Raw genomic sequence first — 25,361 nt, 5'->3', positions numbered from 1 at the left:
AGTTGCATCGTTCGAAAGCCCAGGTTAATCATGCCGCCGAAAAACCCATGAGAGTACTGGGTAGTGTGCGTTGTACAATAACATTGGGTAGAAATAATGCTTCAAACATAGAGGTGTTAGTAGTGTGCGGTGTCTCTAGGTTATACCTATCTATAGATGTATGTAACTGTTTAGGATTAGTGGATGCAAACTTTCCCCATCATGTTAAGGTAGACGGAATGCCAGTAAATAATATTGGTAGGGAACGGCCCTATAGTGTGAATGTCAATGACGTCACTAGTGATGAGAGCAACATCCATGACGTCATAGAGTTGCCGTTCTCCCCTCAGGAGGTCAATGTACCTAAGCTCAAAAGGTGGATTTTGGAGCATTTCTCTGGTACGGTATTCAATATTAAACGGAATTCACTACCGGTAATGAAGGAAAAGCCACTCCATATCCACCTTCTCCATGATGCAGTCCCATACGCATGCCATACGCCAATTCCAATTCCCAAACATTGGGAGCAAGAGGTAAAAAAACAGCTGGACGACGATGTAAAACTGGGAATAATCCACCCTGTTCCTACAGGAACTGCAACCGATTGGTGTGCACAAATGGTAGTAGTAGCTAAAAGGAATGGAAACCCAAGAACAGTGGATTACCAAAAGCTAAACAAATATTGCAAAAGAGAAACTCATCACACTTTTGCCCCGTTCGACATGGCATCCAGTGTACCTGTGCATTCATACAAAACTGTAATAGATGCCTATTCTGGTTTCCATCAAGTGGAATTAGACGAGGAAAGTCGGAACCTGACTACCTTCATATCCCCATGGGGTAGGTACCAGTATTGTAGGAACCCAATGGGACATGTCTCTGCCTCGGATGTATACTCAAAGCGCTTTGATGATGTAATAGCGGACATTCCGAGAAAATCTAAATGTGTCGATGATGTTCTCCTATATGATGATACTGTGGAAGGAGCGTTTCATCACATGATAAGTTTTTTACAAGTATGTGAAGAGAACGGAGTTACCCTCAATCCTGATAAATTTCAATTTTGCCAACGCGAGGTAGACTTTGTAGGCTATGAATTAGGTTGGGACAATTTCAAGCCAGGTGAGGAAAAGTAGTCTGCAATCAAGAGCTTCCCAATGCCAAATCAACCAACCATCACTGACATAAGGTCTTGGTTTGGCCTCGTAAACCAATTGGCACCATTTGTTGCTACCTCTCAACTAATGGAACCCTTTCGAGACCTCCTAAAAAAGTCTACCAGTCGAAAGGTATACTGGGATGAAATTTTATGCAATTTGATTGGGGATGGATTGGCCTATTACGATAAATCTAGACGAACTGTGGTAATCACTGACTGGTCGCGTGATGGATGGGATTTCTGGTGTTACAACAACATTGCAGTTGCGAAAAGGATAAATTCCCATTTTGTTGCAAAGGGGGATGGCAGCTTGCCCTCTGTGGAAGTAGACATTTAACCTCGGCAGAAGTCAATTATGCAGTCGTTGAAGGAGAGGCTGCTGCTGTGGTATGGTGCTTTCAGAAAGCTAGATTATTCCTACTGGGATGTTCCAATATTATCCTTGTTACTGACCACCGTCCGCTGGTCAAAGTGTTTGGTGATAGAGAATTGAGACATTGCAAATCCTCGTTTGCTTCAATTAAAGGAAAAAACATTACAATACATTTTCACAGTGAAATACATTCCGGGAAAAAAAAAAAAAACTCAGCAGCCGATACTCTTTCAAGATCAGAAGCCCAATAAATGCGAGTGACAGTGAGATTGGGGAGGAGGTTGAGAGTTCGTGCGTTGCAGCATTGACACGTCACTGAGTGATGACGTCATAACCCTCGACTGGAATTCTGTTAAAAAAGCTGCTGAAAGCGATGTGGAATATCAGCTGCTAAAGAGTATGGTAGCCGCAGGTTCTTGGCCGGTATCAAGAAATTTAGTCGACTCCAGCATAAAGCCGTATTTTAATGTACGGGACCGACTTGGCATCGTGGACGAACTGGTGGTGTATTCATACGATGAAGGTCACATGCGTTTAGTAATACATGTGTCACTACGAGACCGAGTTGTCTCTAACCTATACTCAGGCCACCAAAGTTCTGATTCAATGATTCGTAGGGCACGACAGGCTGTGTATTGGCCTGGGATGGAGGGTCAACTGAAACTCAAGAGGATGCGGTGCCTAACATGTGACGTCATCGCGCCATCCCAACAAAAGGAACCGCTATGCAACGGGTACCACAGTAGCAGTGCAAAATGTTGTCTCTAAGGCCTGGGATCGTATTGCAAAAGTCATTGAAATGAAAGGAGACCGCCAATATGTCATAAAATTAGATGGTAGTGGAAGAATATCAACGAGAAACAGAAAACATCTTCGGGAAATAAGAGTGCAGGTTTCCCCACCAACTCGTTCTCTTTCCCCCGCTGACTCGTGTGCTGACCGCCAACCTAGAAGAGGGACGAGGAAAATAAATCCTCCGAGTTGGCATAAAAACTACATTTTGTGATTTTTCAATTATGTACAATTTGATTTCTCTTTAGTTATGCATTTTCTTTTTTGCACTGAATATGTGGCCATTTTGTAATAACTTGTCAACTTCATGCAACGTTCCACTTATATGATTTGTTTTTCCTCTCATATAACACCATTTTGTCGTCAGTATGCCTTACACTTCTCTTCTGTATAATTACTTGATAAACCTTCAATTTCATGAAAAGTGTAATACATTTATTTTAAAGAAGGGATGTAGGATGTTTCCATATAATGCATATGTAAGTTACTTGTATTCCGCCCAAATGTGTTTAGGCGGAGAAATTGAGTCTGGGACTCTGGGCCCTGGGGCTGGGGGCCTGGGGGCAGTCTCGCTTGGGTAAGCGTAGCCTCTACACTGTCACGTGCTCTGCTGCTCATCATGTACTGAACTGTGTGAAAATACAGCTATTGCATATTGCTCGTGTTTGAGTATACCCAACCTGCCTACACAGTGGTTTAATCTTTTATATTTAATGGATGTCTTAGTTCTATTCTAAAACCAATTATCATATTTTTCTTTATATGGCATTGACCAAAATCAGATTTAGGCACTAAAATTTTACTAATTTACGATACCTACTATTTAGATCGTCGTCCATGTATCTACCTAAACCTGTTGACCGTTAATGTTATTAACAATATTTTGAACACTGTAGTGTCAATTTGCCTCTCAGTTACTGCCACGACAGAAAAAAAAAATTTATTACGTCCGTAAGAGCTTTTTTTATAGATATATTAGCATCATTTCACAGTTTAAGATCATTTTAAAAATAGAATAAGGTTTGATGCTGAATCAAAACAGTTTGATCATACATTAGGTTTTAAACATGGTAATTTATTGTTACTCGACTATCATTTTAAAGTTCATCACCATATTTCATACAATAGTGACATTAGGATTCATAAAAAAAAAAAAAAATACGATGCCCCTCAAATATGGACTTTTTCGTAATTTGATAGTCTAAAAGCTGTAACGTGCGTTTGTCCAATGGAAGAAACTTGATTTATAGAAAACTGTTCATAGAAAACCGTACGGAATACAAGGCCAGACAATCTCAATTATGACTTTACCTTATTTTGTGACATAATTTATCTTTCCAGTCTGCTATAGGCAACTCAGTTGCTAGCCTTTTGTGACTTTATCTTGCAGGTTATTGAAAAATGTAATTTAAATGAGAATTTGTTATTTTTTTACATTTAAAATTATAATCTGCGTTTGGCTATAAACTTTGACGCTGATTTCATGAGTTGTTAGGTAAGTTCTCAGATTTTGAAACAATTGGAGGAAATAGAAAAGTGAAATACAAATAAACAACGTCGTCTTTTAGAATATCAAAGATATTCTGTGATCCTGCGATCCTTCAAGCATTACAAGCCACCTTGTGCCAGAAATATTTTAGGTAATAACAATATTAATCGTTGGTCCCCAATATTTTCATATTTCACCAAATATTGGTTGATTCCATACTCATCTTTTTTTTTTTTTTTTTTACCAGGAAGCTTGACATTTCACCAAATTTCAAAATCTGGTGGAAAAATTCACCATCTGGCAACTAGTTGAGCTACTTTAGAGCTGCCATAAGTTGTTTTACGGAGGCCCATTGAAGTTGACATATATGATTCTTCCCCCACCCCCAGTCCCACTCCCCAAAAGTCTTTCAATGCAGAGAGAGGGAAGGGGGAGGGGAGAGGGAGAGAGAGCGCGTTGGCCGTGGACGCTAAAATGAACGACTTGACCAAGGTGGAGGAAGGATCTCGACACGTTACCATTTTCGTTTCCAAGCATTTATTTATTAGTTATAGACGTGTTAACAGATATGAATTCTGTTGATCATAGTAGTTACAGTCTCGCTATGAATACATAGATTTAGACAATACAAAATGCAAGAAATCTCAGGAAGTGTGATATGGTACCGCATCACTTACTGAAGTTGCTCAATTGTTGGACCTCAAAAAAATTGTATTCACAACAATAAAACACATCTGAAATCAGTATGAATTATTAAATACAAATAAAATGAAGGCGGTTATTATAAAAATTATTATTTATGCAAAGTTTGTCAGTTAATGCTTACCATTTGATATAACAATCTGCTTCTTTTATCTTTGACGCTGATTTCATGGTTGCCAATACACTATATCGAAGCACTGGTGAAATAGGAACATCCGTGTCTAATTACTTTTGACCGTTATTCCTGTCTAGAGTTTACTACTAAGATAGGTATTAACGCCAAATGACCAAATTCTGTGCAGTCAAATTGCGGAAAGATAATACGAAATGAAATCCACTCCTTGGATTTTTTTTGCCTCTCACCTGGCTTTTTTCACTCTGAAATCTGGGATTTTTGCAAAAGTATATTAATGTAAGATAATCTTCTAAGGGGACCGTCCGCTATGTTGTATTTTTTTTTTTATTATACAAAATACATAATTTCCATATATGTTTTAGATATATATAATACCTCCATCATACAAAAATTTCAAGTGATTTGAGCAAAAACTTTGTTTTATTAGCAAAAATAATAAAAAAGAAAAATTAGGTAGCGACTTCTCCGCTAATATGATATCAGTTGTATTGAAAATCGTACCATAAAAACTACTTTATATACGGAATAATCCTGTGAACAGGATTTTGATTTATTTTTTTATGAATTTTTTTTACTTTTTTTTTTTTTTTGTCTACTCACTCAAAAAAAAAAAAAAAAAAAAAAAAAAAAAATTGGCTCAAGGAATTTATGGGATATCTCTTTCCAATGATCTTTCTCTCTAAAATTGGATAATAGAAAACCGAGTAATGCTACCAACATGAGAATAAGTATGTTTTTGAGTTATGAGCTCCCAAAGATTTGCTATGTAAATTTTCGCTTTTTTCTTATAAGTCAAAACACCATTATTATTATAATTACTTTATTTGTACTTTTATTGTTGATTCTCCTGGCCTTCGCTAATCTATCATTTAACAGAGGACGCAGTGGGTGTTAATGAATTACTTTATGAAATACTTATCCCCTGGGATTCTTTAATTATTCAATATTAACATTAATTTCATAAACAATTGATAACACTCATCACTATGAAGTGGTCTGAGATGATTTTCGTTTGCCAATTGACTGCTGAAAATTATCAAGCCCTGTTTATCCCGGAAATCCACAGTGCTCTCCTTTCACTACTAATCTTTCGAGTTTCATCTTGATTTCTAAAAACAGCGGGGACTGATTAATACGATTTGCTGAGAATGTCACAATTCTGGAGGAGAAGTAGTACAGTACCAACATCTGCGTGCAGTAAAGGGATGGTAGGCCCCATCGGTGACATACAAAGATTGAAACATTGCAGCTCTAAAATAGATTTTCGAAATCATGTAACTGTCTTAATTTATTTCTTCCCCACAGAAGTAACAATTATTATGATAATACTTATTTAGTAAAAGCTTGATACCTATTGTTATCATTTTTTTTTCTCCATTGCATACATGATCGTGTATAAATGTCTACTGTTATTATTACTGTTATACATCAGTAATTAATGTAACCTCCATTGTAATTATTACATGTGCATGTTTTTCTACTACTACTACCACCACCACCATTATTATTATTATTATTATTATTATTATTATTAATTATTATTATTATTATTAGTTATTATTATTATTATTATTATTATCTTAACCCCATTTTCATGATTTCTAGTCATGTACTATAATCATAATGGCATAACCATTATTCAGACTCAGGCGGGTAGCCTATCATATGGAGAGGTTAAGCTTTCTTCTATTGTTATGTGTATTTCTGGTGAATTAATATAAGTTTAGCTCTTACTGTCATGTTACAGCGCAGTAGTAGTAGTACCGTTAGGAATTATTCCACTGTGACTCAAAAACGCTTTTGGACGTTTCACGTAGCAGATTACTAATGATAGTCCTCTCATAGTACATCGACTAGAGAAAAGCATGTTTATATTTAGAGAAAATTCTGATGTTAAAACTGCGAAAGGTAAGTCAATTAAGCATATTACTCTAATATCTTAGGATAAAAGTTTATATGTAATCTGAAATGTCATAATTGCTACAGGTGTAAGCCAGTCATATTACTAATATTCAGGTAAAATTTTGTATTTTTAATGTGTCGACTGCTACAGGTAAAGCTTATTAATGTATAGAAAAAAGTTTTTATGTATTTTGATGCGTCACAACTAATATAGGTAAGCCAAGCATATTAATACATAGAAAAAAGTTTATATGTATTTTGATGTGTCACAACTGATATAGGTAAGCCAAGCATATACTAGAAATAAGTTTTTATGTATTTTGATAAGTCACACCTAATATGGGTAAGCCAAGCATATTAATATACAGAAAAAAGTTTATATGTATTTTGATGTGTCACAACTGATATAGGTAAACCAAGCATATTAATGTAGAAAAAAAATAGTTTTTAAGTATTTTGATGTCACAATCAAAAGATGATGACGGTAAAATCCTTGTAACTTCTCAACATTGACGAATTAATATGACTTTTATTTAAGTTTAATCACTCAAATATGTTAAATTTGTAATTACTATTAAGTTATTACACCCGAACGCAAACAAACACTATAGTCAACAGACTAAGGTAGGAAACATATTGTAATTTGTAAACAAAATGAGTTGCCATTTTACTTTTCTTCGTACGTTCGCCAAGCTATTTTTAACGCGTTCCATTATTGGATGTTTCATCCACTCGGGGAAACGTACAAGGTAATATTTATAATTATATAACAAACGTAAATACCAAAATTTCCGTCTCCATTCTTTTATTAATTTAAGATGTAATGTTTTGTGCCTATCGCTGCTGACCAAGTAGCCTTAGGCCTACCTAGTACCTATACCTAGGTAGTAATTGGTTGTTAGGTGGCTAGGCTAGTTATTATATTGTTAAATGAATATCGCGGTTGTTAGTAATTATATTATATTAAATATATAGGCCTTGATTAATAGAAATTGGGGTTGTGTTCGAACCTTTATGCCTGGGCCTAGGTAGATGTTTAAACTGTAGCCCAGGCCAAGGTAATTTAGGTAGTAGTAGGCCTAATAGCCCTATAGGCTTAGTCAAACCTTTCATAGATTAGCCATGAATCTTTCATTAACAGCGGTAAAGATTACCACAGTATATAGCCAGGCAGAAAACCCAGTTGCGCACACAATAGCCTATGCTATTTGAAAGTTTACCTTTGGGTGTCGCACAAGGGACGAAGCCCCAAACCCAAAGGGTAAATCTAAATAATAAATCCGCATTGAGTATTTCTTTGGAAATTACAGTCTCCTATAATATTTGGGTTGCTTATGAAGAATTTACAGTTATTTTTGGGCGGTCGACTGTAATTAACCCCCAGGGGCCAGTATTAAACACAGCGAAATACAGTGGACGCCCCAATCCCTAGTGGATGTCGTATTCGCGGTTACGTTCCTTGCACTCCGTGCGGAGCTATTCTTTAGAATTACCAAGCCAAAGTCTGCAGGTCAAACGTAGGTTACCTTAGCTTGGTTTAGTGGTAGATCTAGGTAATACCTAACTCCGTGTATGGTATTTCTTTGGAAATTACAGTTTTCCATAGGATTTGGGTTCTTAGTATTAGCCTAGTACTAAGAATTTACTATTTAGGTATTTTTGGGGGGTTGCCTGTAATTAACCCCCAAGGGCTAGTACTAAACAGAGAAACACATTTGACGCCCCAATCCCTCATGGGTGTCGTAGTTGCTTGAATGTTCCTCGCATTCCGTGCGGAATTATTGCCTAGAATTACCGATTTAGTTAAGGTGCTCTCAGTCGAAATTATGTCCTTGATCTTATCCGTTATCAAACACTGTACAACCTGCGGAAATGTAGTGTGTGCAACTCTTCTATGGGTAATTCTAGGCAGTAACTCTGCATGGACTGCAAGGAACGTTCCCATGAATACGACAGCTACCAGCGATTGGGGTGTCAAATGTATTTTGCCATGTTTAGTACCTACTAGCCCCTGGGGTTAATAACTTACAGTCAACCCCCAAAAAAGAGGCTAGCCAATACTTGATTTGATTTATGTGAATTTGATATGAATTCTGCCTGATGTGCTTCAGTATCTCAGTCCCTTCTACATTTAATAATTTGGAGGAATCGAAGTAGAAAATCGATGGGCTTTAGGAGAGGAAAAACTTGAATGACTAAATGAATTATAGGAGTGGTATCCTAATTATTGAGGTAACCTAAGGCTGCTTCTACACCATGCAGTTTGACAATGTACCCACAGCGTAGCCTAGAATGATAAGTTAATTTCTCATTAAGAATATGAAACTTTAGCTCTTGTCAGTATTTTTTTTGACTGCTCCACTTGCTGTTCCCATTGGATGATACTGTGTATTACTCCGCCATACCTTGATTTTATTAAGTTTTAATTTTTCATAACCAGTTCCCAGCTAGCACTGGAGAAAATCCTAATGTAAAGACGTCAGGTTTGTAATGTTCGAAAAAATACAAATTGATTAAAAATTTGTGATTTTTGTCTATCGTTCATTGGGTAAACGACTAATTTTTTGCTTTTTCCTAACCATATCTAACAGGTATGGTCGATTGATTTCTTGCTGAGAACAGGAAGCCTAGTCTTATGTCTGTATTTATTGTAACTGCTCTTTGTGTGGCTTTGTTCTTTACACTCATGAATTGGGTAAACCACTAAATTTTTTTCCTTTTTTTTTTGCTTTTTCCTAACAATATCTAACAGATTTGGTGGTCTATATGTGATTGGAAAAAGCAAAATCGATTGGGTAGTATAATACATAGTATCAAGAGTGATGAAAGAACTTCGAAAGTGGAATAGAATAGCCAGGAAAAAATAGCCTAGGCTATGTGCCTTTTGTGTGCCCACACTGGAGAGATAAATGTGTCAAATGCCACATGCAAGAGATTCATAAGAGATTCATCTTTACCTTACCCCAACCTGCCAAAAGGCAGAACTCTGTTCCCCATTAATTTGACCATTGTAATCAGGAAGGAGATTTCATTCTTCTGAAACCTGTATTTATACCCCAATAACCTCACATAAAAATGCCATTTCCTGTCACCAAAATCTTGACCTTTACTCCCCCCCCCCCCCCCCCCCCCCCCCCCCCCCCCCCCCGATTTCCCCTTCCCTTCAAGTTGTTCCTATCCTTTAAATTGTATGTATCATATTTACTCAGTCAGTCACATGGATTGGGCATTGTTTTAAGTGGCTTTTTTTACATGCAGGCATGTGTAACCTGTTGCTCTCAAAATATTAAAAAGGAAATTTCACTTCCGAAACCTTTTTCTAAGGTACAATATGGATTATAATAGTTAGGTGAGCTAATAAGTGTAGTAACAAATCCAGTGCTATATGATTACTGTAATTGATTGCCATTTCCTAAATAGGAAACCCCAGTATGGATGATCTTCGCCCTTACCTTCCATCGGAGTGGAGTAATGAAGAGAGAATACGCACATTGATGGGACCCATGCCCACTGCGCAAGATGAGGTGGCTAGAACTGCACGATTAACATTTTGGACAGCTGCTATTCACCATTGGTGTTATGTTACAAAAAAATTGACTTTCACCTTTCAGGTATGCTGGCTCTCTCTCTCTCTCTCTCTCTCTCTCTCTCTCTCTCTCTCTCTCTCTCTCTCTCTCTCTCTCTCTCTGTTCAATGACACGTTTTGACTGGTATGAAAATGAGTCTTCCCTTCAATTTATAATTATAGTACTTTACTTTATGATCTTACTCTGCTGATTCACTGTTGTGTTGTAAAGATATTTGAGAAAGAAAACAATTGATGAACTAAAGATTGGTTTCAGTAACTTTTTTCTAGAGATATTGCATGGATAGGTGTTAACCTTGTTATGTGCGAGTGTAATTCCTTTGAGGACTCACAGCGGCTACCAAACATGGTTTTTTCCTTCATCAAAGCCTGTTTTTATACTGCTTATTTAGTCAGTGGAAAAAATCTATATTGCTTATATTTTCCAGGAAAGTCTGTCTGCCTTTAGGCGAGGTACACAACAGCCTTTGTGTCTATCAGATGTATTGCTGCACATGAACAGGTAAAGAGTTGCTGTATCTTTTGTTGTAGATTAGTGATGAATATTGCCACTATTATTCTTTGCCATTTTTCTCCTTAATAAAGAGACCTCAAGAACTTTAAAGCAAATGAAAATCTATAATGATCAAATGTACAGTTTAAGTCAACCACATGTATCCAAATGCTGTATAGATATTATATAATCATCATTATCACCAAAATGTTCACATCAGGATTTCATCTCACAAGGTTAGTCATGTAGGCAAATGTGCTGGTTCTTCCATTTGGTCAAGATCTTCGTCTTTGTGCTTTTCTCATAATGTTGCATCTTTCCTTTGATTGTTATCCTTTTCAAAATGTATTCTTCTAATGAAATGTTCCTGTTCCTTTCACAGAAAATGTCTCTCCTATCTTAATTATTTCTTTTACTATGTGTGATGCACAAAGGTCAGTAGTAGTTCCCCACCGGCCACAGCTGCTTTCTGCCTTTTGCTCTTTTATATGTTAACTTGAGTTGCTCCCCACCTCACTCTTCAACTTTTCAAAATTCCACCCTGCTTTAGTTCTCACTCCTTTTTGGGCAAACCCTGTGAGATTAGAAATGTTGAGTTAGTGGCTATAATAAATTTTTGATACAATAAAGGAACATTGCTTCAGTAAAATATGCAGTTAAACACATGGCAGCAAGTTATCTCTCATCTATCACAAAAGGGTTGAATATAAGTCAAAGACCATAAATGAAGAAAGAAACTTTGGCCAGTACTGGCCAATCATATGGCGCACTAGGTAGAAACTTCTAATAAATCTTAATTGCCATTCAGCTTGTTTGTGATTTCTGTGTGATAAGTTAAAGACATGTTTTACTATAGTATGGACACATCCTAGGAATAGCATATGATCATCCCAACACATACAAGTCATGAATCATAACATTCTGTATTCCTCTTTTCAGAAGCACCCTTTTCTTTTAAGTTCTCTTATCTCTTGAATAGAGGAATATTGGTACATGCTTTAAACATGTCCTTAATATTCACTCTTTGCTTATAAAATGTTGTCTGCTTCCTAACATAACATAATTCTCCCTTTTTTATTATATGTTTGTATACATTTCAGAATCCTGAACATCTTTCCAGTAAAAGAAGATAGATTGAAAAAATAAGTATTTTATAGTGAATCATTTCGTTCTTTCATGACATCATTCTCAAGCCTAAAATAGACCCTACAGTTTTCATAGATAAATAAATAATAATCAGCTTACAATAGAAAATTTTTGAAATCCTCAGTTGTTTACAATAAATTTACCTAGTGGGTAACACAAAATCTTGAACAATTTACAGTAAAAACAGGGAATACAATGTTTTTTACTGTAAAGTGTTCATTGTTTTGTTTTACCCACTTGTAATTGTATATATACTATTGTGAAGATTGTGAAAGGTTGCCAGTTTTATCTATTATAACACCTCCCTTCACGGCTTTACCTGCCAAGAAATGATTACTGTGTTTGTTCTTTTAACAGTGAAACGTACTATCTCTTTGAGGCTAGAGAATGTTGTTATGAAGGAATAATGAAAAGTATCTATTAAAATGAGGTTTTTCTTAACCTACTCCTCCCCATTTCTTGCCAAGAATTAAATTTTAAATTTTTTTTCATTTCTTTACTTAGTATCTTCTGGGTGTACTATAAAGTCTGACAGTTTGTCATTTCTATCAAATTGATGATCATTTTTTTCTCTCATGAGGATGGATAGGAAAAAAATATTGCATTTACAACTGTACGCTTTTGTAACTCAGACATTTCAGAAAAATTTTCAGTTGCTGTTTTTAATATGTAAATGTAGTGAATGCTAGATATTGCTCTGCAACATTTTATACTTATAATGTTTACCAGTTCCTCTGACAAGGAGTTTTATGTTTCTGGTTAAGTTGGCAGTCTTTCTGATTACAGTGTCCAAGAAAACAGAAGTTGGTGGTAGTGCAGGTTCTTAAGCATCAGATTGTCAAGATATTTTCAGTTAATAATTAGGCCTATAAATCATCTTGTAACAAAAACTTCTAGTAACATGGCTTACAACAATCGATCACACAATCTTATATCATGCTTTGGTGTATAATAGTGTATAATAATTGGCCTGAGTATTTTGTCTATTAAGACTTGAACCAATCTGCTGTGACTGATTAATCAGCAGAAGAAGTGGCATGTTTTGTATTGGTCAAAACTACCACATTCTGAGGATTAAAAGTTTTTGTCATTTATTTACTGTGATTGAGTTAAGAGGGCCGCCGGCTAATGCCATTTTTTAAGGACAGGACTTTGATATTCATACCACTTGATAAGGTGACTTGGTACATCTCCAAACCGCATATGATTTTCACCTCTGACCTTTGGTTTTGTGGCGCCAGGGCGATTTATCCGAAAAATAGCCATTTTTCAAAATCTATCTCCTCCCTTGATATTTAATATTAAGACCTGGGATTACTACCATATAGACCTGATGTAGACCTCCAATCGAATGAGGAGTTTTTTCTTCTTAAAGTCATTTTTTTTGCTAGATATGAAGTTTTCATTATGGTAAAACAATAAACCCTACAAATCAGGAAAAAGAAAAAAAATACACAAAACAACAATTAGAGAAAAAAAGGGCTGTCTTTGATTGTTCTTTTGTGTCTTTCTGAGTTATATACCAAATTTCAGTGCTATAGCTTTAAAACTAAGTGAGAAGATAGATTTTGAAGGTCAATAAGTATATTTTGAGATACGGGCGTTCAAAGTTTTCTTTGTATTTTTTATAAGGACAATAAATAAAAATGATTATTAAGAATGCATATTTCTGTTTTGGTTATTAATAAACCAAATCTATGTTATTTATCATAATTTAATCATAAATGATGATCCTTTTGCTCATATATCGTAGCCTGGGGCACTGTGTCAGGCAAGACAGGGCACTTCTTCCTACGCAACTCTCTCTCTCTCCCTCACTAACTTGGCTATTACAGCGAATTTTCTTCTTCTGTATGTTAGCGAGATATTTTCCTTGTATTTTGCTCTTTGGCATGATGAAATTCTTGCCGAAACAAAGATAAACACGTAAAATCAAGAGAATGTCAGTGGTAAAACTCGAACGTGTACTCTCTTTTTACAAAGACAATGTTAATAAATCATGATTATTATGAATTTCATATTCCTTTTTGGGTATTAATAAACCCAAAAATATGCTATTTATCATAAATGAACCCCCTCATTTTGACCACTTGACGTGGTGAGGGGCTCTCCGAACCTCAGGAATCTCTTCCAGGTTCGAACCACCCAAGAGTCCCATATGACATTATATTTTTCGAGTAAACTTATGTGGACTTTTCCATTTTTTGCCAAAATTTTTGAAAGCAAATAAATGAGAAAACATATCATGGCTTAACGTGGAGTTAAATCCGAAGCTAAATAGTGAGAACTGTGGTAGATCCTCATCTCTACCCGACAATGTTCGGACCTGTTTTTTCAGGCGGAAAACTATTCTGTGGAGCTGGACCACGGATTCCAGGGGGGCCTGGTTTCTAGGAATAGAACTCTCCGGCATTCTATCCAGTTTGCCCATAATGTGATTAGGATGGGGATAATTGTATTAACATAATACTCTTAGTCCTAGCAAGCTGGTTCTGCTTACACTTGGGCATACTAATCATGTTATTTGCCATCCCCTTTTGGGGTAGGGTAGGGATGCGGACATTTGGGAGTCCTTTCTCACTTGTGCCTTTGGCAGAAGATTTAACTTCGCGAAGGGCAATGATATCTTTTCAAGATTTTTTTTTTTTTTGTAAAAACTCAAAATTTATGAACTGTGAAATAAATGATTTGAGTACCCCGGGTGGGCCCATGATGGAAAACTACGGCACAGTCGATGACCGACCATTGGCACGTCACTCCCGAATTTCCTAGGTACTGCCACAAGCAGTGAAAGTACTATAAAAGATACAAAGGAACACCCTGTTCCAAGTAAAGCAGCAGAGCCAGCCAAAACCAAATAGAGTGCATAAATAAAAAAGAAACAAACAAAAATAATTGGTAAACTCCAACATCGTAACAATGGAACCATATATGATGAACAATAATTCTGAATTAGAGACAAATAATCCTCCCAGCAATACAGAAAAATATAAAAATCATAATAGACAAGCAACATACATAAAACAAGGACAAAGAGAAACAAAAATTACCGACTTAATCCCACATTGCTACATTTTGATGACCTCTTTGGACCAGACAATTGGTCAAGATTTTCTAGTCCTCAAAGCTGACAACAAAAATCTCAGCAGCAATGCTAGAAAACAAATTACTTAACATATATCCAACACAAGACATGGAATGCAGACACATCAAGGACAATGAATGGCTTATCCAAGTAACAATAAAAAGCAGTCCACTGCCTTTTTAAGTATAACAGAAATATAATATAAAGGTAATAATTACAAGCCACGAAACATTGAATTATGTACAGGGTACAGTCATCCTACCCAATAGCGAGCATGGAGCTTCCTTCAAACAACTATTGCTAGACTTCCCTAAAATTGAGAATAACAATATCCACGATTTAGAAATATACTCTATTTCAAGTAGGAAAGATAAAAGTAAAATATCAACATTGCCAAAATAAAATTTACAGGCCAAGACTTGCCATTTAAAATAAAAATTCTTGGACAAAATAGAGAAGTTCGTCCTTTTGTTCCTAAACCATTACAATGTACACAGTGCTCAAGGTATGGACACACATACAAAAGATGCCGTAATAAAGCTATATGTGCAGTCTGTGCATCAGATGACCATACCACTAATTGGAACTGTAATCAATCAAAATGTATTAATTGTGGACTAGCCCATCACGCAAAATCTAAGTGTTCATTTTACCAATATAACACAGAACTTCAGTTGTTAATAAATAGGACAGGAATGTCAGTCATGGAAGCCAGACTTGAGCTAAAGTAAGAGGCGTTAACAATCCATCCAAAGCCCCCACCTTTTCAAATGTGACTAAAAATCAAGACATCAAACAGCACAATGACAAACAAGATAGTATAAACATGGAAACTGGATTTCATACCAATAATACTGAACCCAAAATAAAAGTGATATTACAACAACCACAATCCACCACTAACCATAGATGATTCATTATCCATGGAAAAGAACTTCCAATAGAAGAAGAATTAAATAATGATGATAATCGAACTGGCAAAAAGAAAAGAATTCTAGAAGAACCCCCACCTAAGGGAAAAAAAGTAAATATTGAAAATTACATCAATCCAGAGAGACTCCAAATACACCAGGAGAACATTTTAAAAAAGATATTAAACTACCTCATCACAAGTGGAAATACACAATTACCCTCAATCTCAATCAAACAGCCAACATCTGGACAGTAAAGATCACTCTTTACAATTTCCATCAAATAATACTAATGAAAATCATACCATTAAACCAAACCAAAATATAACTATCACCCCCCAACCATCCACAAGACCGAAATATCCCATTAACAACAACAAACAAATAACCCCTCAAACCACAGTCCTTATCACTACAGAAAAGGAACAATAGAATTACAAAACCAGAAATTTCTAAAGCTAGACCAAAAACTTCTGAACCAATAATTAACATTACCAAACATGCTTCATCTTGTGGTTGTAATGAATGCTTTGTAAGTACATATAACCACTAACTACCAAGACAGAGGACACAGTACAAAATTTGTATTGACAATTTTACAAATTAAGGAGGTGCCCTTTAACACACCAACATGAGAACGAATTATGTTCTGAATCCTTGAAAATACAAAAAGGAAATTATAAAATAAAAAATAGACTTATTAATATTCAACTATGAAAAACAAACAACTGGAGAATCTAATACCAACATACAAATACAATGATTAAAAAACCACAAATAAATTAACAAATGCATATAAACTACGAGACAAAGTAAAATCAGCAATCAATTTACAGAATTTAACACCAATTCCTCCCAATAATGGAATATAAAATCATTCAATGGAATATAAATGGGTCTCTTACCTGACTACGTCTGGGTGAATTACAAAGAATCATACGAGAACCACAACCCAATGTGCATATGTCTACAACATATAGGAAGTACCCTACAAATATCCAACACTATAAAATTGCCTGTTATTCACCAACTGACGGTGGAAAATAGGCACAGCCATATACGTTCATAATAGCATTACATATGACCTGTTGACATAACCATCTATGCCATATCAAATAACATCAATTAAAACTGTATATGCCTGATAAAAGTAAAATTACTATTTGTAATTTATATACCAACCCAAATTGTCAATGCAAATTTCAGTGATTTTTCTGAACTTATTAGCAAAGAGTATACAGAACCACTACTTATAGTAGGAGATTTTAATGCACATAATCCATTATGGGATATTAATAACCCCACTGACACATCCGGAATCAACATAGAGAATACTATAATGAAACACAACCTGTATTGTCTCAATGAAAGTGAAGTTCCAACATATTTTTCAAATACACACCTAACCTTTTCTCAATTGACATTTCATTATGTTCAAATGATGTAGCGGAGAAATTTGAATGGAACGTCCTAGACGATTCATACACAAGTGACCATTTCCCAATCATTCTGAACTACTTAAGTAATGTCAAAATATTGCCACCTACAAGATATAATATCCAAAAAGCTAACTGGGATAAATATTTCCTATACACACGAAACATACCACCATTCCCACATAATGAAGATCACAATACTACATGTGAATCCTTCTCAAACTTCATAATAAATGCTGCAGATAAAAGTATTCCAAAAACCAAAACACATTCCACAAAATCCCCTGTCCCATGGTGGAATCCAACATTAACAACTTAAGTAAAATAAAACATATATTGAGCCGCAATCTAAACAGACTCAAAACTCGCCTTAATATCACTCAACAAAATAGCCCTATAGTATAAACATATTAAACAAATAGTTATAACAAACATAACAATTAACCACATTAAACCACTATACTATAACAAATATACAGCCAAATTTAGAAAAACGGTAATAGCTGAAAAAATCGCATCATGGAAGGAATATGTCTCAAACATATCTTCAAAACACATCCACAAGGGATAATTTCTGGCAAAAGATAAGGAAAATCAATGGAAAACATATGACCTCAGAAGTGCAATACATTTAAATGGTAAAATATACCATGATACTTATGAAATATCAAACATAATTGGGAAACATTTTGAAACATCAGTGCTTACTCCAGCCTAGATACACATTTTCAAAGTATCAGAAAACAAAAAGAAAATATAATACTCAATTTTGAAACTCTTGAAGACCTGGAATATAACTATATTTTTAACATGGATGAACTAGATAATGCCATCAACTCTTGTCATCCCTCTGCACCAGGATATGATAAAACAATCCATTTTGAAATGATAGAAAAAATTAGCTCCTATAGCTAAATATATTTATTAAAATTTTACAATAGTATCTGGCTAAAACGTGTCTTTCCTGATAAATGGAAACATGCCATAATTATTCCAATAAACAAACCAGGAAAGAATGCAAGTAATCCATCCAATTATAGACCGATACTCTAACAAGTTACCTATGCAAAATCTTAGAAAAAATGGTTAATGCACGATTAACGTATGTAATAACCAAAGAATCCATTTTAACACCAACACAATCTGGTTCAATAGCTGGCAGATCAACCCTAGATCCCTTAACACATTTAGAAGATCATATCAAAAAGGCTTTGAACAAAAGAAATTAACAGTAGCTATATTTTTTGATATAGAAAAAGCATACGATACACATGGAAACATAACATCATGCAAAAACTCCACTCCAGGGACTAAGAGGCCCACTACCAATATTTATTAAGAACTTCTTAACAAACAGAACTTTTCAAGTAAGAGTAGAAAAATTCCTACTCAGTAACCTATAAACTGGAAGAAAGGAATCCCTCAAAGGTAGTGTCTTGAGCTGTACATTGTTTGCTTTAGCAATCAATGACATTACTATAAATTTACCAAGTGGTGTAAAAAACAGTTTATATGTTATGACTTTGTCATTTACTATACGAGTAGTAATTTGAGACATGCCTCAGAGAGTTCTTCAGTACTGCCATTTAAAATATATGTAGTGGGGCAAATTCAGTTGGATTTTAAATTTTTTCAACTGATAAAACAAAAGCAATCGTCTTCTACAAAGACAAAAGGTGGATGAAGAACCAAACAATCAAACTGCATCTTTATAGCACTGAAATACAATTTTGTACAAAAATCAAAGCCCTTGCCATATTAAAAAAGTTATCACACACTAATTGGGGAGCAAAGCGAGACATTTTATTAATGACATATAAGCAACAGTCTTATCCATAATAGATTACTGCTGTCCAATATATTCATCCGCCTCAGAATCTGCATTAAAATCTCTCGATGCAGTGCGCCATGAAGGCGTGCATGTGCACAGGAGCTTTCCGATCGTCCCCAACAAACTCACTTTTGGTGGAGGCAGGTGTTTTGCCCTTAAAACATCACCATAATTTAATAACAATACAAGAGAGGTCTTTCATTGCAAGCGGGATCGTCTCCTGCAACTTACTGCTTCCAAACTGTAATCAAGTAACAGCAGTTAATAGTACTAGCTCTTTCCCAAAAAGAGCTAGATACATAATGAACATACATAATATGAATCCAATTTTTTCACCCACCAATGGAATTGCCACCACCATGGATTTTAAATAGAGTAAGATATGTACCTCCCTCCCTGTCTTACCTACTCAAAAAAAACAAATGACAAGTACGGAAATGTACCGCCAACATGCTTTGGAGCACATTAGAAGAAAAGGCAACAAATTTATGATATATACAGACGGCTCCAAAAAATAATGTTGGAGTAGGAGCATCTGCATATTCGAAAAAATATGTTAAGTAAAAAAAGCCTACCTTCAATATCATCAGTATTTACTGCTGAAGTCACAGCATACAGATGGCTCTAGATATGATATCTGAGGCAAAAGCAAGTGTCTCTGTTATTTTCAGTGACTCACGTAGTGCTATAGATGCAATAAGACAATATAAACAGGAAACCAAATAGTACAGGAAATTCAAATAAAAATTCATCAACTCCTACAATCAGGAATATCAATGGAAATATGTTGGATCCCAGCACACGTGGGAATAAAAGGAAATGAATATGCAGACTCTGCTGCCAAATTAGCCTGCACTATCCCTCCAACAATTTCATATGCCCCAGTGTCAGACTGGGTATAAAATCAGTTAAAACATTAATTTACCAGGATTGGAAAGAAGAATGGGCCTCGGTGCCAACGACAAATAAACTTAAAAATATAAAAACTGAAGTCTATGCATGGAGAACATCCTCACAGGAGGAAAGGGCAAAAGAGGTGATCCTAGCAAGGCTACGTATAGGACACACAAGATCTCACATGGTCACTTGATGTCAACACCACATGCTGACCCAGTGAAATGTAACAGATGTCAAACACCCATGACAGTACAGCATTTGCTTGTTGAGTGCCCAAATTGGACCCAGGAAAGATCTATTTATCTGCGGAGTTCGGAAATGAAAAATATTCTTGCGGAAAGCAGGGATTTTTCAATTAATAAAATCATAAATTTTTTAAATAAGACGGGTTTCTCAAATAAAGTCTATTTTTTTTTTTTTTTTTTTTTTTTTTTTTTTTTTTCTCAGGATTGATCCCTGAGAACCAGCCCGAGAAGAGTCTACTTGAGACTCAGAGGTCTGGAAAAACTAACCCCTATTAATAATAATAATCATAAACTATGAAGATCCCTTTCCTCAAAGACCGTAGCCTGGAATACTGCACAATATGTGGGTCAGGCAATATGGGGGCGTTCATAACTATACACCCCTCCCTCTCTCTCTCTCTTCACTAACTACGCTAATATTGCGTATATTATGATATTCTGTATTCATATTAGAGCTAAATTTCTTTGTCTGTATGTTAGCGAGATGTTTTGCTAGTCTTCCTCATTGGCATGATGAAATTCTTGCCGAAACAGATAAACATACGTAAAAGCAAGCGAATGTCAGAGGTGAAACGCGAACGTTTACACTACAAGTGGTTTCTCCTCACACTGGAAGGTGGTAAACTGACTAAGTTCCCTCCTGCCGCCTCATGGAATCTCTACAGATGCCATTGTTCACAATTTCTTTGACAATAATTATCACAATTTACGATAACAGAAGAAATATTGCATTTTCTTGTACGGATCAATGTTTTTGTCTTATTGGGTTACTTTTACTAATTACCCTGTAACTACAAAAGTAAGAAGAATTTTGACGAAATATTTCGTATATGTATTCTCCATTGCCAAACGAAGCTCCATGAATTTTTTCATGACTGCATTTTTCGCCCTATACCCCCATATATAAGGGTTCTGGCTGGCCCCCTTAAGACAGTGTACAAAAGAAAATTTTCTTATGAATATATTAATGAAAAATTGAAAGAAGCCTGCTAGGATGATTAGAGTGTCAAGACGGAACAGAGGATTAGAGGGAGTTACAAGTTGAAGGAAGAATTAGAGAAGAAGATTTTGTGGAGGAAGATGCTTTTGAAAGGAATAATTGGAGAAAATACACCAAGGCAACAGACACTTTAGTATAGGGATGGGGATGATGGAGAAGATGTTGCAGGAAGGTTACAAATTAAAATCACCTAATTGAGAATAAGATTACTGTACAACCCTTACCAAACTAGGATATTTCTGATTTTATATGCTCTTGTATTTAATACTGCTGTGTTTTTGGTAGAAATCATACCTACGGCTTCATTGCTCTTTCGCCAACATCAATGATATTCAAAGTAGTACAGTACAGTACAGTATTAGAATTAAATTATTAATCTCCAGTGCATTAGTTATGGTTAAGTACGTACTAAGGTTATTCTGTATCAAGGTTATAAATATTTATTTTCATGCACTTGCTATTTCAGGTTAGGTGAAGTTGTGCCTCTGGATGAATTGCCTCTGGGTGAGCAAGGTGAAGAATCTTGGTTGGCTGGGGAAGAAGAGTATTCATATCAGCTCCATCACGATTTGCATGGAATAAAAGTTAAACAAGCATTAGGAGCCAATAATATAAACTCAAAGGTTTTTGTTGACACAAAATTATTACAGGTAATTAAAATTTATGATTTCTTAGCTGTCTGTAAGTAACAATAGGATGTACAACATGGATTTTGCAGCTTGCCACCTAGTTCATTGTTAGTAAATTCATGATGAGAAAATACATTGATACAGGTATTTCAAAATTATTTAAAGCTTTCCTTTGTATTTCTTCTCGCCATATGTGAGAAGTATGGTACTGAATGATTTGACTAATATAGATTGACATTTTCTTCCAGGACAGTGTGAAGCAGTGTTGAAATCATACTGGAATAAATTATCCTTGGATGATCACATTGCTGGGAATAAACCTTTAAACATTTGCTTCCCACTCTACAGCAAAGTAGGAGACTGTGTTGGTCTGCAGACAACCTGCACCTTGTAGTTGAAGCACTTGTTCATAATGGTAGAGCAGCCACTACAGTTCATAAAGATATGACCTATGTCAAGCTTGCAGTTTGTTGGGGATTTACAGAAGCCTGTTATTACACAAGTGGAAATAGGTAACTTCACTTTTGTTTGCCATGTTTAAGTGAAATGGAATATGCAGCTTAGGTCTACAAAGTTCTTACTTGATATCGTATTGAACAGTATACAAGAGAATTAAATTACAGTTTTGACACTACTATACCAATCTCCTTTGACAAGGCATTTTCATTAAAATGGTGGGGAAAATATGATTTTTTGTATGTATACAGGAACATTATGCCAGTAACTAAGGAGCATAGAGCAAAGCTTTACAAAAAATCACAAATGATTTGTGATCTATGACTGGGTATGGGACCGTGGAAGCTGAATGTGTAAAAATATGATGCAAATAGAGACATTTTCCACTACAGTAACATTTTTTCGATACTGGAGAGATAAGACAATAGTATATGGTGCCTCATGTGCCAGTTCCTGAGATCCAACTAAATCTTTAGTAATCATGGAAACATTCCTTTTATATATAGAATGATCTTGGAACATGCTTCACCAGGTAAGGAATTCTGAAACAAAATAGTAGGGATCGCCTGTTTGCCTTGAGTTACTAATAACCAAATGCCCCTATGGGGAAAGTGCTTCACTATGCAGTGGTCCCCTCGTATTCGCGGGGGTGCGTACCAGACTCCCCATGAATAGTTAGAACTCGCGAATGTTTGGATCCCCTATAAAAATGCTAAAAACAGCCTATTTTGTTAGTTAAAACTCAAGAAAAACCCACTAAAAATTTTCATACTTGGTTTTTGTAATAGTTTTATCACAAAAAGTGCATTTTATGATGATTGATTAGAAAAAAAAAAAAAGGAATTTGTGGATATTTCTCATAGAAAAATACCGCGAATGTGCGAATTTTCCGCAAATAATGTAGGGAAACGTTTCCCGAGAGAAATCTGTGAATGTGTAAGTCCGCGAATCCGGAGAACACGAATACGGGGGTTCTACTATACCTCACCTGGTGCACTGTAGGCATTACTTAAGGTTATTTACAGCATCCCTTTTGGCCACTAGCTGCAACCCCTTTCATTCTTTTACTTTACCTCCAATTCTCTTTCCTCCATCTTACTTTCCGCTGTCTCCAAGGAAACATTGCAACATTATTTTCGTTTGCTGAATGACCTCCTAGGCCCCTAGCACTTATCCTTTGGCCTAAATAATAATCCACTTATTCCAGTTAATAACCAAATGGTTCCAGTAACAGATCATCAGATCAGACTATCAAGCCTGTTGCTCCTGATCCAGAATAGTATTACAGGTAATTGCAGATTTCAAGGAATTGAAAGGAATGTTATTAGCTTTAGATATCATCAGCTATAGGATCCTTATTCTGAGCCAAGAACTTTGTAACTGAGAAAGACAAGGGGCACTTGAGAAGTGATTGATTTTTTGCTGATGTGGTTTGTTGTTCTTATAGTACTAGAAACTAGGAAGAAAGTCTCCCTGGTAGAATGTAAGAGGGTAGTCCTCAAAGAACTATGGATGGTTTCAGTTAGGCAAAGTACTGTCTGCATTCAGGAGTTTTATAGATTGTAGGACTACCATTGTAGGCTTACTCGAGGTATATGTTCTTGTGACAAGCTTTTTACCATAAATGCCTTCTCTATCAGTCCTCCTCCCCAGTGCTTGGCTTTAGGCTTGAGTCACATACGTATTCCATTCTATCTGGCCTCCAATGGCTGCTACCATGTAAGTGCTGGTTGTTTATGTATGGCATCTAGTAACATGAGGGACATTGCTTTTTGAGGCTGATCTAAATGTATTGCCAAGTAACTACTGTACTTTCATTCTTTTAATGACACTATTTGGTAGTTCTGATTCAGTGCTCTGGTTGGTCACCTACTCCTTAGAGCTTACAAGGCTAACAGCATCCATACCATATGTGTCATAGAGCAGCTAGGTTACTGCATTGATTGGTGATATTATCATCAGATTGAGATGCCTTGGACATGTTGATAAGAAAGTATGAGGAATTTTTGGGCAGAAAGGCAATAGATATGGAAATAACAGAATAAAGACCTATCTAAAGAAGGTCAAAAGAATGGGGTGGGGATCAAAGGTCAAACGAAGAGATCAATGACTCGGTAGACCAGATGGGCGTCTGGCAGAAAGATTAGAGGGAACTCATTTTGCATCTAACCCATATAGGAAAAACTGACATTAAAGCATTTATAATAATAATAGGCTATGAACCGTTTCTGCTGCAGCTTGTAGTTACTAACCAGTCTCGTAAGGGGTTATTTTTTTCTGACATCTTTGGAAAACTTAATGCTGGATTACCCACTGTCAGTCCACCATTTGACCATATGTTGAGTTCAGTATTGTGTTTTCTAATTATGCAATGTTGCATATGAAATGGTATCAGTGTGTTATTTAATTAAACTAGCATTTTCCAAACATACTGGACTTGGAATGGTGTTCAATGTTATTGTTTGTGGAACGTAGAATTTATGTGAAATACAGGTATGTTAAGAAATAGTATTGAAATTTGTGTGAAATTTTAATACATAACTCTTACTTTTCCAGCTGAAAATGAGCTGCATGTTGCACAGAAAGGTGTTGCAACAATATTTCCCAACTAGAGCATGAAATTGCTAGTTTGCAGCAGGAGGTGATGTTAGCTCTTAAGGCAAAATCCAAAACTAAGGTACGTACTTTAAGGTGATTGTTTTCTAAGATTTCTAGTGAAGAAGTTGAAACATTTTTTGTCCAAATTTAGCTCCAGAATTATTTGATCAGAACATAATAGCTTAGTCAGTAAAAGTGCACCAAACTGCTTCATAGACAATACATACCAGAGATGTCAGAATGAAAATTTGATATAGTACTGAAGAACATTGCAGCCTTTCAAAGTTACTTTTTTTCCTCTAAACTGTTTAAATTTTACAATGGTGCAGCAGTGTTTCATTAATTTTTTAAACAATACACATTCACCCTGTCTAATTTAGTTCAAAGCTTTGTACCAAGGGTGGGTAAATGGCAGAGCTAAGTCTTTTATCCCTTCTATAGTGTGGAATATATATACGTACACAAGAATGAAATGTAAAATTTATTTTGAAAAAAAAGTTGGAATAGACCATTCCT

General features: G+C 35.6%; 1 protein-coding gene and 1 long non-coding RNA gene across 2 annotated transcripts in view; one reads left to right on the top strand and one right to left on the bottom strand.

Annotated features, from left to right (window-relative positions):
- Positions 1 to 25,361, bottom strand: part of LOC135199307 (uncharacterized) — a 761,114-nt gene that overhangs the window by 449,469 nt on the left and 286,284 nt on the right. The window lies entirely within an intron of this gene.
- On the top strand, positions 6,438 to 24,859 carry LOC135199234 (uncharacterized). The gene is made up of 7 exons (XM_064227101.1): positions 6,438 to 6,538; positions 9,953 to 10,143; positions 10,547 to 10,620; positions 21,629 to 21,812; positions 22,140 to 22,260; positions 23,455 to 23,535; positions 24,804 to 24,859. The coding sequence occupies exons 1-7, from the start codon at positions 6,496 to 6,498 to the stop codon at positions 24,857 to 24,859; spliced, it is 750 nt and encodes a 249-aa protein (XP_064083171.1). The 5' UTR covers positions 6,438 to 6,495.

The sequence above is a fragment of the Macrobrachium nipponense genome, chromosome 25 (assembly GCF_015104395.2).
Source record: "Macrobrachium nipponense isolate FS-2020 chromosome 25, ASM1510439v2, whole genome shotgun sequence".
Lineage (NCBI taxonomy): Eukaryota > Metazoa > Arthropoda > Malacostraca > Decapoda > Palaemonidae > Macrobrachium > Macrobrachium nipponense.
Note: the sequence above shows the minus strand (reverse complement) of the source record. Positions and strands in the feature narration are given on the sequence as shown.